The following is a 13956-nucleotide window of genomic DNA, read 5'->3' on the forward strand; positions in this document are numbered from 1 at the left end:
AAAAAAAAAAAAAAAAAAAAAAAAAAAAAAAAAAAAAAATGATAGGAAGAATGAAAAACAACCTATTATGTGCCTTCTGCACACAGAAAATGATACAAAAGAAAAATTCCTGCCCTTATGAAACTTGTGTTCTTAGTGAATATAATAATTATATCAGTAAATATAAATGAAATAATCTCCTAAAGAAGCCCAGATTTTAAAATCAATGAAACAAACAAACAAAACCCCCCAAGATTTGTGCTATATATCAGATATAAATTTAAAACAAAAGGATTCAGAAAGAATGAGCAAAGACATAGCAGGGAAATGAAAACAAAAAGGAAGAAAGCAAGGTTGATATATTAATTAAAGATAAGGTTAATTTAAAGACAAATGAAGTAAACAAAAGTATCTTGGAAGCCTGGACCAATGTACTTCTTAGTATCCTCGATACCAGCTAAGGAGGTATCTTTGCTTGTGCCATATCCTCCAACAAGATGTGCTGACAGACAAGGAGGAGAGAAGAAAAGTAGGAGCCAATTAAAGGAAAGAGTGATATAAAAAGTTGTTACTGTTGGAAAAATGATAGAATCTACCAATCACTGACCAGGTGAAATTTAGTAGTATAAGTATCACACATGGTCTGATTTTTTTTTCAATAAAAATTTGACACCAAATGCAACTTGGGCTTCATTCCTACCTTCACCAACTGCAACTTTACCAAGTCACGTAACCCACTGGAGCTTCAGTCTAATCACTTGTAAAATGAGGTGGTGCGATGCAATGACTTTGTAGGAGAAATATATCTTTATTCCTGTGATTTCACTATTATAATATGTCAGACACTGATGTCTCAAATATATATGGAATACTAACTTAAACAAAATGTTTTGTAAGAAATTATTGTTAACTGCACCTTTCATTTTCAGTGTTAAAACCTCTTCCCTTGTTTGATTCAAAAGAGTTTTGGTTATCTCCAGTTCATTTTCTGCAAGGTTAATTCTTCTCTTTATGTCTTCTTCTTGCTTTTCTTTTGCAGTCAGCTCTTCCTGTAATGCTTTATATATTTGTTGACAAGTCATTAAAGAATCTTCTTTTTCCTTAAGCAGCATAGTATGCCTAAAAAGAAATAGGAAAAAAAACCCACCAACATGCTTTATATACTACATTTTATATTTATCAAAGATGTATTAAGAGCTCATTTGAAATTATAGATTATAACTGTAACTCTAAAAAAAATTAAAAATGTTAAAAAAAAGAATGTTTCTATAATGTTAAAATTTTCCCATCTAGGCAATGGCAACAGCAATAACCAACTGCAAGACAATATAAGCTTGAATTAGGTATTGTATATGTAAATAATAAGAAAATAAAAAATAAGTGCCTTTTAAAATAAAACATTACTTAAATACAGTTTTAAGTTCAATTATTAAAATATAAATTTAAAAATTGGTAATGCATACTGTGACTCAGAAATAACTGATTCAAACTTCAGTTTTCTAAGTTCTCTTTGACAGTCATCAGCTTCATTAGATTTATTCCTAAAATAATACAAAAGAAGTTCAAATATATGATTTCAAAATAAAGTATGTGTTTTTCTGTAGCATTATTTTACTCATCAATAGAAGAAATTTTTTAACATCTTCACATTATTATTTGTTTAAAGAAATAAACATTCAGTTCACTTCTATACTGGCCAACAAAGCTTCTGTCAGACTGATTTGCATGTAAATAAAAGTATAAACTCTGCACAACATTAAAAAACAAAACAAATAAACAAAACCGAAACACCAAAATACCTATGAGAAGGTATTGGAAAGTGACCAAAAGCAGGGAGATTCTGGAGAAAAGTTGACACTTGGAATGAGGTGACAGCATGGGGTTGGGTTATTAAAAATAATTTTAAGCCTGAAGGCAGCCCCCAGTCAGCACCCTGCAGGGGAACTAAATAGAAATCTTCAGTCTTTCTGGCCCATAGAACCAGAGGGCATGGTATTTGGGGCAACCACAGCTGTTGGAAAGTAAAGAAGGAATGCTGAAAAGGGGAGAGCCAGAGAAAGAGAGTCCCAAATACTCCATATAAATTCTGCCCCTGAACTATACATGTATTAAGCAGATTCCAAGCAGCCTAGTTAAAGAAAAAGAACTGAACTGAGATTGAGCTGTTATCCTGGACAGAGATTGCCATTTGAGGTGAAGTAACACCACTTCACCACTATCAACAACAACAACGATGACAATATTTTTTGGAGAAATATAACCGAATCCAGACTCTCCATAACATAACATTCACAATGCCAGAACATAGTAAAACAGTATACAGAAAAGTGTGACTCATTCTAAAGAGAAAGACAGTTAATAGGAACTGACTCTGAGATGACCCATATATTGAAATGGGCAAAGATTTTTGAAGAAGCAATTATTAACTCTGCTCAAAGACATAAAGGAAAATCTATTCTAATTAATAAAAAGATGAGAAATCTCAGCAGGGAAATAAAACCATTAAAAAGAACCAAACGAAAGATCTAAAACTGAAAGAAACCTTTGCCTTGATCTTATATGATTGGGTTTTGTAACAATATTCAAAAGGTTAATATATTAAAATTTTAATATCCAATTTAAATGTATTCAGACTACTCATTAACCAGTTAAGTCACAATCTGAATGCATCTTAAAATAGCTTGTAAATTACACAATGAAATATGTAAGATTATCAATGCCCTCCTTGCAGAATGACTTTAATTTCTAGTAATAATGTAAAAATCATCATGAACATGCACAATATTCATGTATTTTTAAACTTCTTTATTGTAAAATATAACAAAATTGTAAGATACAATTGGATGACCCAAATACCATGCCCTCTGGTTCTATGGGCCAGAAAGACTGAAGATTTCTATTTAGTTCCCCTGCAGGGTGCTGACTGGGGCTGCCTTCAGGCTTAAAATTATTTTAATAACCCAACCCCATGCTGTCACCTCATTCCAAGTGTCAACTTTTCTCCAGAATCTCCCTGCTTTTGGTCACTTTCCAATACCTTCTCATAGGTATTTTGGTGTTTCGGTTTTGTTTATTTGTTTTTGTTTTTTAATGTTGTGCAGAGTTTATACTTTTTATTTACATGCAAATCAGTCTGACATAAAACAATTATATAATATAACGAATTATTATAAGAACAATACTGTGGTGATTACCACCCAGGTTAAAAAACAAAACCTTACCAGCTACTCTAGAAGTCCTTTATGTCCCTGGTTCCAATCATAGCCAACTCCCCGCTCCCTAAAAGTAACCATTCTCATGAATAATATTGTAATCACTGATTTTCCTTAGGGCTTTATTATCTGAGTTTTATCTCCGAACACTATATTTTAACTTTGCTTTTATTTTAAAGACATTAAAAATGTTCTCTGCCGGCCAGGCGCGGTGGCTCACACCTGTAATCCCAGCACTTTGGGAGGCTAGAGCAGGTGGATCATGAGGTCAGGAGATCGAGACCATCCTGGCTAACACGGTGAAACCCTGTCTCGACTAAAAATACAAAAAATTAGCCAGGCTTGTTGGTGGGAGCCTGTAGTCCCAGCTACTCGGGAGACTAAGGCAGGAGAAGGGCGTGAACCTGGGAGGCAGAGCTTGCAGTGAGCCGAGATTGCGCCACTGCACTCCAGCCTGGGTGACCGACAGAGCAAGACTCTGTCTCAAAAAAAAAAAAAAAAAAAAAAAAAAAAAAAAAAAAAGTTCTCTGCCACTACCCTGTTTTTGTAAAAACGTCTCTATTAAGGTATTGTATTGACGTATAACACACTGCACATCTTTAAAGTGTATAATTTGGTATGTTTAACATATGTATATGCCCATGAGCCATCACTACAATCAAGTAGCACATGAGCACATTCAGAACGCAGATCTGGGCTTCTATTAACATTCCCTATTAGAGGAACCAGGACCACTCATAGAAATAACTGATTTCAAGGCTGGGGCAAAGTAAGTATATCTGAAATATCTTGTGATGCCAGAAAGTAACAAAGTGTTTACAAAAGATGATGAGATAATGTTCTAATGTCAGAAGAGCCAGTTTGAAGGGGCTTTACTTACTAAGCCTAGGACAATCTGAGCACCACAATAATTCAGTACAGTAATAAATTATAAGCCATTAAAAGAAAGGAATTGATGAATCTGTACAATAAATAAATAGATGAAGGTAGGATCTTGCTTACAGTAGAATGCTAAGGCCTAATTAATAAAAGGGAGCATGATCTGGAATCTTAAACAGTTATCATTTAGGCTGGGCGCGGTGGCTCAAGCCTGTAATCCCAGCACTTTGGGAGGCCGAGACGGGCGGATCACGAGGTCAGGAGATCAAGACCATCCTGGCTAACACGGTGAAACCCCGTCTCTACTAAAAAATACAAAAAACTAGCCGGGCAAGGTGGCGGGCGCCTGTAGTCCCAGCTAATGTAGTCCCAGCTATTCGGTAGGCTGAGGCAGGAGAATGGCGTAAACCCGGGAGGCGGAGCTTGCAGTGAGCTGAGATCCGGCCACTGCACTCCAGCCTGGGTGACAGAGCGAGACGCCGTCTCAAAAAAAAAAAAAAAAAAAAAAAAGTCATCATTTAGCAATCACTATAGTAAAACTGAGATCAGGCAAAAATCATTAACGGATGCTATATCTAAGGATAAATTTTGGTGAAAAGTAGTATATTTACATGCATTTAAAGTGTCTCTTCTAGACTTCTTATTAATTGAAAGAGAACAAAACCCCCAGTAATTATGCAGAACAATTGAGCAACATCTTGATCAGGTGACCAAAATTAACATCACCAGTTAGGGGAAAATGGTTTTCATGTGCCTCCAGATGTGATGCCCTGAGGACACATCACCCCCTATGTGGTTTTCTGGCTAAGAATACACATCCTTAATCTAATAGAGAGAAAACATCAGACCAATACCAAATGAAGAATTTCTTATTTTTAAAAAGTGTGAGGGGTTCTGCACTTATAAAAATTCAGTGTCATTAAAAGACAAAGACAAAATGTGGAAATATTCTAGACTAAAGGAGGCTAAAGAGATATGTGAGTAGACGAATTCCAGATTGGATCCTGTACTAGAAGAGAAAATGCTATAAAAGATGTTATTAGGTCAACTGACAAAATTGAAATAAGAATGGTAGATTAAAGTATTGTATGTAAATTTATGACACTGATTAGGTAGGCTGAAGTATCTAGAGGTAAAGGGCTATGTTGCATGTAACTTATCCTCAAAATGGTTCAGGAAAAATAATTTGTGTGTGTGTGTGTGTGTGTGTCTGTGTGTGTGTAGAGAGAGAGGGAGAGGGAGGAAGAGAAGGAGAGTAAAGAGAGGGAGAGAGAGAAAGTAAATGACTTAAAATGTTAACACTAGGTGAAAATAGGTAAAGACTATCTGGGTGCTCTTTGAACTATTATTATTTTTACAACTTTTTGTAAGTTTGAAGTTATTTCCAAATAAAACATTAGAAAAGAAGAAATAGAAAAATATTAACATACAGTTAGAAAAATGGGCAAAGGCTCAGGTGAGTCACAAAGAAAAGAATACAAGGAGCTAGAAATGCAGGGGTACAAATTTTATTAATTTTAAAAGTTATAATACCCAGTATTGTCCAGGAAGCAGAGAAACGAGTATTTACAAACACTGTTGAGATTACATATCTGTATAGGCTTGTTGGAGGACAATGAGTTATTATGCATTAAAAGCCTTACAAATATTCAAGTTTGATTCTAGCAAAAATTACACCAAAGAAATAATTGTGTGTTAATAGATTTAGCTACATGAATTTTCCAAGTGCCTTACTTATATAAATAAAAAACTTGAACGCTCTAAAAACAAGATGTTAATAAGTTATGGTTCATCCATAGATTGGAATATTACGTAGCCATTTAACAATTTTCCATAAATGTATAAAGTAATGACATGGAAAAATGTCCAGGATATATCGCTAGGCAAAAAGTTGGCAAAACAGCAGATAAAGGGGCCGGGTGCGATGGCTCACGCCTGTAATCCCAGAACTTTGGGAGCCGAGGTGGGCGGATCATAAGGTCAAGATCAACAGGGCCAACACAGCGAAACTCTGTCTCTACTAAAAATACAAAAAATCAGCTGGGCGTGGTGGTGTGCATCTGTAATCTCAGCTACTCAGGAGGCTGAGGCAGGAGAATCGAGTCAACCCGGGAGGCGGAGGTTGCAGTGAGCCAAGATCGCGCCATTGCACGCCAGCCTGGGCGACAATGCGAGACTCCATTTCAAAAAAAAACAAAAACGAAAACAAACCGAAACAGTGCATAAACTATATTCCCAATTATGTTAAAAATGCATACTACTTAGAAAAATGGACTAGAGTTCCCTCCCCCTCAAAGATACATCATTGTAGACTGAGAAATGGAGGCCACAAACAAGTGCTTTCCTTACTTTGCCTGCAGCCGGGTGCAGAGGCATTGGTAGAGGGACTGGTTCTTCAGTACCTTTACCAGGAAGGAAACTTGACAGAAAACCACGTCCAAGAAATTAAAGATCAAGCTACAAGCCTCAAGAAAACACTACTGCTGGATAGCCTACTTTCCAGGGGTCCTAAAGCATTTGATACTTCCCTAGATTTCCTACAGGAATTTTTGTGGGTAAGGGAGAAGCTGGAGAAAGCAAGGGAAAAAACCATGACTGAGCTGCCTGCAGGTGACATGATGACTGGGATCCCCTCGCACATCATCAGCTCCCCATCAAACTGGCAGATTAATCAGCTGGCCCAGAGGCTGGGCCCTAAGTGGAAGCCCGTGGTGCTGTCTTTGGTACTGTTCGAGACAGATATCTACTGCTGTAAGGCCAACCATCTCCACAATGTGCACTTGCAGGTGGTGGAGGCCTTTGTCTGTTGGTGACAGCGCTTTGGGAAGCAGGCAACTTTCCAGAGCTTGCACAATGGGCTGCAGGCATGGAGGTAGACCTCTTGGTGCTCCTGCACATGTTGCAGTGATAGTGCCTCTGCCAACCAGCTGAAGAGTATGCCTCCAAGTCACATGGCCTGAATCCTGATTTTCAGTCAGAACAGGTGGTTTTTGGTTTGGTTTAGGTTTGTTTTTTCTTTTTAATGATCCTCAGATGGAAAGAGAAAACAGGGTTTCCACTTGACATTACTTGAAAGGCCAGATTACTCAGTAGATCTCCCAGATTGGTTCAACAATTCATTGTTTTTAATTGCCTGAAGATTGCCTTGTTATGACTGCATAGTTTTAAATTGTGCGATGGCCTTTTAATAGTCTAGTAAATCATAGTGGCTCCAAAAACCCCCCAAAACAAAAAAACCCCAAAGCCCCATATTATCACATTACATGCAGGTGTCTTATACGTAAAACATTCACTTTTATGTTGCCTGGGAACTGAACTGTGAACTTTACTATTCATAATGGTAAGAAAATAAAATGTAAATTACTTAAAAAAGGAAAATGGACTAGAAAATATATCAAAATGTAACTGTGACTTTTTTTATATCCTTGTATTTTCCAAGTTTTACACATTTGCTTTGAAATCAAACAAAAATGTTTCTTTTACAAATCCCTTTGAGATTCAGCAGCCCCACCACAACTTTCACTGTATGTTCAGACTGTTATATATACTTTTCCAAATCTAGAAGCAGGGACAGAAGAACTCCTTTTAGCAGTTATTTTACTATGTAGATAATAAATTTGGGCTGCAATTTTTTAAAAGCCACCTACCATCCCAGGAAGTCCCCTCAGCATGACCCCTTCCCCTGCCCCACACCAGTTAAGCCAGTCTTTCTATGGTCTACCCTTCATTACCCAATTGTTATCTTCACCTTCATTAGGACGGAGAAATTGGATGGAATAGAAAGAATGCCTACATCTCTTTAAGCATTGCATTCCTTCTTTTACTCTTAGCAAATAGTGGTAATCCTTTCTCTTCAATTGCTATGAGTAAACCTTCAGAAAGGTCCCTGCTGCTCCTGCCAATAAAATAAAATAAAATAAAATAACTGCCTATTTTGCCCCACTTTGAAAGGTGATGTTAAATGCCACTGCACTCGCTTATATGAAACAGCCATTTTTTTTTTTTTTGAGGCGGAGTCTTGCTCTGCCACCCAGGCTGGAGTGCAGTGGCCGGATCTCAGCTCACTGCAAGCTCCGCCTCCCGGGTTTACGCCATTCTCCTGCCTCAGCCTCCCAAGTAGCTGGGACTACAGGCGCCCACCTCGTCGCCCGGCTAGTTTTTTGTATTTTAAGTAGAGACAGGGTTTCACCGTATTAGCCAGGATGGTCTCGATCTCCTGACCTCGTGATCCGCCCGTCTCGGCCTCCCAAAGTGCTGGGATTACAGGCTTGAGCCACCGCGCCCGGCCTGAAACAGCCATTCTTAAACTAACTCCTTGGTATTTCCACTTTGCAGTCTCAAAGACATCTCAGCTCTAACAAATCAAAAGCATTGTTTTTGATTCCTCCACTTCCTTTATCTATCTATTTCACAGAATTTTCCACTTCAATAAATGGAACAAACACAATGATGACAGTAATAACTAACACATTATGTATCTTGTGCACTCCTCAAAGAAGCCCTTATTCCCATTTTATGATTTAGGGAACTGAGATCAAAGAGAAAAGAAACTTGCCCAAGTTGACATAACTACTAAGTTGTAATACTGGCATTTGAACCCCAGCAGTCTGGATCTGGAGTGTGAACTCTCAGTCACTGCACTTTGCTGCCTCTCAACTGTCTCCCCTGATGAAAAAAGGCTCAAGCCCATCTTTATTCTTTCCTTTCACTTCCAGTCTCCTTGCTCCCCAGTCACATTTTCTCTATCAGTAAATCAGATTGACCTCTGACAAATATTTCTCTCCATCTCCATGCTACAGTCTTAGGCTAAACCATAATTACTTCTCACTTGCATTAATGCACACCCTGCCACCCAGACTCCCTGATACCTCTTTTACTCCTACTCCAGTCCATTCTTGAAGTAGCAATCACAGTGACCTTTTAAAACACAGATTAGATTACTCTCTTAGCATTCTCCCCAGGCTTCCCATTGCTCTCCTTATAAATCCAAACTCCTCAGAAACTCTTCAGGAAACACAGGCCAGTTTAATTTCTTATTGCTCCTGTAACAAATGACCACAAGCTTAGTGTTTAAAAGCAATACAAATTTATTATTTCACAGTTCTGGAGGTCAGAAGTCCTAAAATCAAGGTGTCACCAGGTTGTGTTCCTTCTGAAGGCTCCAGGGGAGAATTCATTTCCTTACCTGTTCTAGCTTCTAGAGCCCACCTGTATTTTTTGTCTTGTGGCCCCTTCCTCCATCATCAGATCACATTACTGCAACCTCTGCTTTCATCCTCACATCTGCTTTGGTGACTTTGACCCTCTTGCTTCCTCTTATAAGGACCCTTGTGATTACATTAGGCCTGCCCACATAATCCAGGATAATTTACCCATCTCAAAATTCTTTTTTTTTTTTGACACAGAATCTCGCTTTGCTGCCCAGGCTAGAGTGCAGTGGTGTGATCTTGCCTCACTACTGCCTCTGCCTCCCAGCCTCTCGGTTTCAAGAGATTCTTGTGCCTCAGCTTCCTGCGTAGGTGGGATTACAGGTGTGCACCATCACACCTAGCTAATTTTTGTACTTTTTAATAAAGACAGGGTTTCACCATGGTGGCCAAGTCATACTGCTGGCCTAAAGTGATCCACTTGCCTCAGCCTTCCAAAATGCAGGGATTACAGGTATGAGCCACTACGCCTGGCCTCAAAATTCTTAATCACATTTGCAAAGTCCCTTTTGCCATGTAAGAGAACATACAGATTCCAGGGATTAGGACATTAAACTCTTTGGGGAGTTCTGTCACCACAACTGGCCTTCATGTTTTTTGAACTTGTACGTTTCCAAGAAACGTAGGGTCTTGTCTTGATCTCCTTGCTCCCAGATGTAATCACGGCTAGCACCTTTCTGTTACTCATATCTTTATTTATTTTTATTTTTTTTGAGTTGTAGTCTCGCTGTGTCTCCCAGGCTGGAGTGCAGTGGTGCAATCCTGGCTCACTACAAGCTCCGCCTCCCAGGTTCACGTCATTCTCCTGCCTCAGCCTCTGGAGTAGCTGGGACTACAGGTGCCACCATGCCCGGCTAAATTTTTGTATTTTTAGTAGAGATGGGGTTTCACCGTGTTAGCCAGGATTGTTATTCATATCTTAACTTAAAGATCATCTGCTCAGGGATGCCATTCTGACCACTCCGTCAAAAGTATACCACCCCTCTCCACTACTCACATTCTATTATGCCTATTTTATATTTTTGGGGCACTTCGCATTGCCTGAAAAGTACATCTATGGAAACGTGCCAATCTCGTTACTCCAATATCTACTGCCTGCACACAATAGTCCTGGCTCTCAGTAAACATTTCGTATCAAATAAATAAATGAAATAAACATAGCCTGTTCAAGTTAAGACCATGTGAAAAATACACTGACACTGGAATGCCACCAGGTCACCTTCTGCTTGCCAGGCAAAAATTTTCATGAGTGAACAGGAAGGTGAGAGGAAAATCAGGAGAACTCTTGATATTTATATCTCAATAATAGAGACTGTCCCAAGAACAGTTTGGTCAACTGTCAGATGCTGTTGAAAGGCCAAGTAAGAGCTTTAAAAATTAGTACTTTGTGATGGTCAAAAGTTTACTATTGTTCAAATTATCAGTTAAATGAGGAGCAGGTGACTGCTAATGAAATTAAAATGTAAGTCCTGTATTAGCTTGCTTAGAAAAAAAAAGGAATTAAAGTGTAAGTACATTACAGAGGTTCTTAAATTAGAAACGTTTTTAAAAAAATTTTTTTTTGAGACAGAGTCTCGCTCTGTCACCCAGGCTGCAGTGCAATGTCGTGATCTTGGCTCACTATAACCTCTGCCTCCAGGGTTCAAGCAATTCTCCTGTCTCAGCCTCCTGAGTAGCTGGGACTACAGGCACCTGCCACCACGCCCAGCTAATTTTTGTATTTTTAGTAAAGGCAAAGTTTCACCATATTGGTCAGGCTGGTCTCGAACTCCTGACCTCAGGTGATCCACCTGCCTCAGCCTCCCAATGTTTTGAGATTACAGGCATGAGCCACTACGACCGGCCAGAAAACATATTTTACATAACCACTTAGACATATTCTTAGACATATTCTTAGTGACAGATTATAAATCATTTTAAGTAAATTTTGTTCTTACCACATACATGAAAATAAATATATCTAAAGTGTAAAGCATTCAAGCAATATGTAATAGAGTGAAATAAGAGTTTCTACACAGCCCACACTTTCATTTCTAGAGGTAACTATTGCAATCCTATCATTTATTCAATGTGTTTAAATCCATATGCATGTATATGTGCATTTGTATTCATTTTTGGCATGAATGGGATCATTTTTCTGATATTTCTAATCTCCTGAATTCCTAATAGCTTGCCATAACCGTCTGTTCTTTTATGGTTACAATCCTGGACATACTTTGGAGTCTATCAATTATACTTATTCTAATGTCATCTGTTTGCTATTTAACAATTTTCTAGGGTGTTAAGGATTTTCTGTGTGAATTCATAGCCACTTTTCGGGGGAACTTGGTGGGGGGTGTTTCCTCACACACCTAATCTTTGGTTGTGTGTGAATCCTCAGACTTAAGATCCTCTGCTTGTCTGCTTTGCTGTTCATTTTTGCCCTAGATTGTTTTAGAGGTATGATGAAGGGGCAGGGTATGCTAGCTGGTGGGGGCACTGGAGGTTTGTCTTGGGCTGTGGGGACCCTGGGCTCTCCTGGGATTCAGTAGCTGCCAGGCTGTTTGACTCTAGTCCACATACTCATTTTGTTAGTCTGAGTATAGATGCTTCTGCAAATGCTGCTTCACACAGGGCTGATTGATTATAGGGTATTGATGAGGGGCCAGCTGGCTTAAATGTTCCATATATGATTCCTCAGAGTGGGTTTCACTGGACCACCTGAATCAGTATCATGTGGGGAGTGCATTAAAAATGTGATTGCTTGGAGCCACCCCAGACCTAAATGTAAAAACCAGAAATCTGGTCCTGATGCTGAGTCTGTGGGAGAGACCATACTGTAATACACAATTTTAGCAAGCTACCCATGATTCTTATGTAGACTGGAGTGTGAAACCACTATTTCAATGATTCACCAGGTCTCACTCCCTTCTCTGTGTTTTAATTAATTCTGAGGAAGGTCCTGTCTATCCCACGCCCACCAGCATCACCACTCAATTGCTCTTCGTCTGGGTTATTCCTCAATAGAGTTGACCCTTTCTACTATCCTTTCTACAGTAAAGATATAGACCCTTTACTATCCTTTCTATGTATTATCTTTCAGGAATTCCCAAAAATTTCTCACCGTAAATACAGTCTTTCTTTTAAGCCTTACTTATCTATCTTTATCCTGGAAGTTACTGTATAATTGCAGAAATACTGATGATGTTTTTATCAGTTTGTAAAACCGATGTTTCCTACACATATAAAACCTTCTTAAAATTAAAAAATGGACATAATGCCCATTTTAGAAATGCGAATTAGGAAAATAGAGCCACTTAAATGGCTCCAGGTGGCTGGAGACCTTTCTCTATGCTCCCTGTCTCTAGGTCTTTCCATCGTATGTGTGTGTGTGTGTATTGTGTGTATATGAAAGTAGATTAATATATATATATATATATATATTAGTATATATGAAAGCTAATAAAAGTATATTTTATATCCATATGTGTCATAAAAGCAATAGAACATAGATTTTATCTGGTCCTGTCTCATCCACTCATCCCCACTCCTTCCCTCCACACCACGCCGTCCCATTATTTTTCATTATTTCAGGGAGGCGTTTCTCTAATTAATCCTAGATATTATGTACTTAAAAAATAAAATTTTATATGAAAAATTTCATCAAGCTCTCAGAGGCATCATTAATGCTTCCACCTCTTTAGCAACACTACTGCGTTACCTTCTGAAACATATCACTAATAGCTTTTTTTCCTGGCCATCAGAGTCCCCAAATATATTATTGTTCTAAGGATAAATCTTTTTGCTGCGCTCTAAGGGTAATTGTAGTAGCCCCGTTCCCTGGGCAGTTGATTCACTTTTAGGAGCAGGGTATGTAAAGGGTTTCTTATGTCAAGGAAGAATATAAGGAGAATGCTGTTTGGTGGCATCTGATAATTCTTTTTTTCACTTCCAAAAAAGACAACCAGATAAACCAGTCCCTTCCTGCCTGCAGGCACATATTCCAAATAAGAACCTCTAGGGTTTGGAGGAACTGCAAGCCATCTTGTGATTATAGGGACCTGACTTTAAGCTTTTTGGCGTTGAAGCCAGTGCTGAGGGCAGCCGGATGGAGACAGAAAGAACATCAAGATCCTTGGGGATTATTGCCTGAGATCTTATCAACTAAAACTGGCATTTCCTACCTCTGTTACTTGATAGCCAAAGCTTCGTGATAAGAATCTTATTTTTTAAATACATGCAATGTCTTTTAAAACTTGGAAAATATTTTCTTAAAAATTTGGAAATAAACTCTTGGAAAAAAGAACCCAATTAAACCACATTTATAAACTGCTTCTTCCTCTTATTCTCCAAATTCACAAAACGTATTATCCAAATATTTTAAAAATCTTTAAACCAACACAAAGATTATCTTAACTTACAGGTGCATGAACATGTCCTTATTCCAGCCGCCCACAAATAATGAAGCGGAATTAAAAATTGAGGAAACCTGATTTCTAGCCTATACCAATTTCTGGAAGTCCAAAGAGGTTGGAGGTGTGCACAGGAAATCTTGAATCATTACTAACAAATTGTATTAATATTGTCAATTTTTTGAATGAATTGTTTGACTTCAACTTATACAAAAATGGCCAAGCCCAAATTAGACTCTAGGTTTGCACCTCCTGAAACTCTGAGTAACCTGAGGCTTCAGCAAGTCC

General features: G+C 38.3%; 1 protein-coding gene and 1 pseudogene across 1 annotated transcript in view; one reads left to right on the plus strand and one right to left on the minus strand.

The window, feature by feature from the left end:
- Nucleotides 1–13956, minus strand: part of LEKR1 (leucine, glutamate and lysine rich 1) — a gene marked incomplete at its 5' end in the record, with an annotated part of 183883 nt that overhangs the window by 57179 nt on the left and 112748 nt on the right. The window contains 2 exon segments of the mRNA XM_017847763.1: nucleotides 897–1098; nucleotides 1443–1520. Of these exon segments, the coding sequence (XP_017703252.1) occupies nucleotides 897–1098; nucleotides 1443–1520 (280 nt within the window).
- LOC108512487 (death domain-containing protein CRADD pseudogene) lies at nucleotides 5511–6978 on the plus strand (annotated as a pseudogene).

Source organism: Rhinopithecus bieti, unplaced genomic scaffold, assembly GCF_001698545.2.
Source record: "Rhinopithecus bieti isolate Rb0 unplaced genomic scaffold, ASM169854v2 scaffold_30479, whole genome shotgun sequence".
In the NCBI taxonomy this organism is placed as follows: Eukaryota; Metazoa; Chordata; class Mammalia; order Primates; family Cercopithecidae; genus Rhinopithecus; species Rhinopithecus bieti.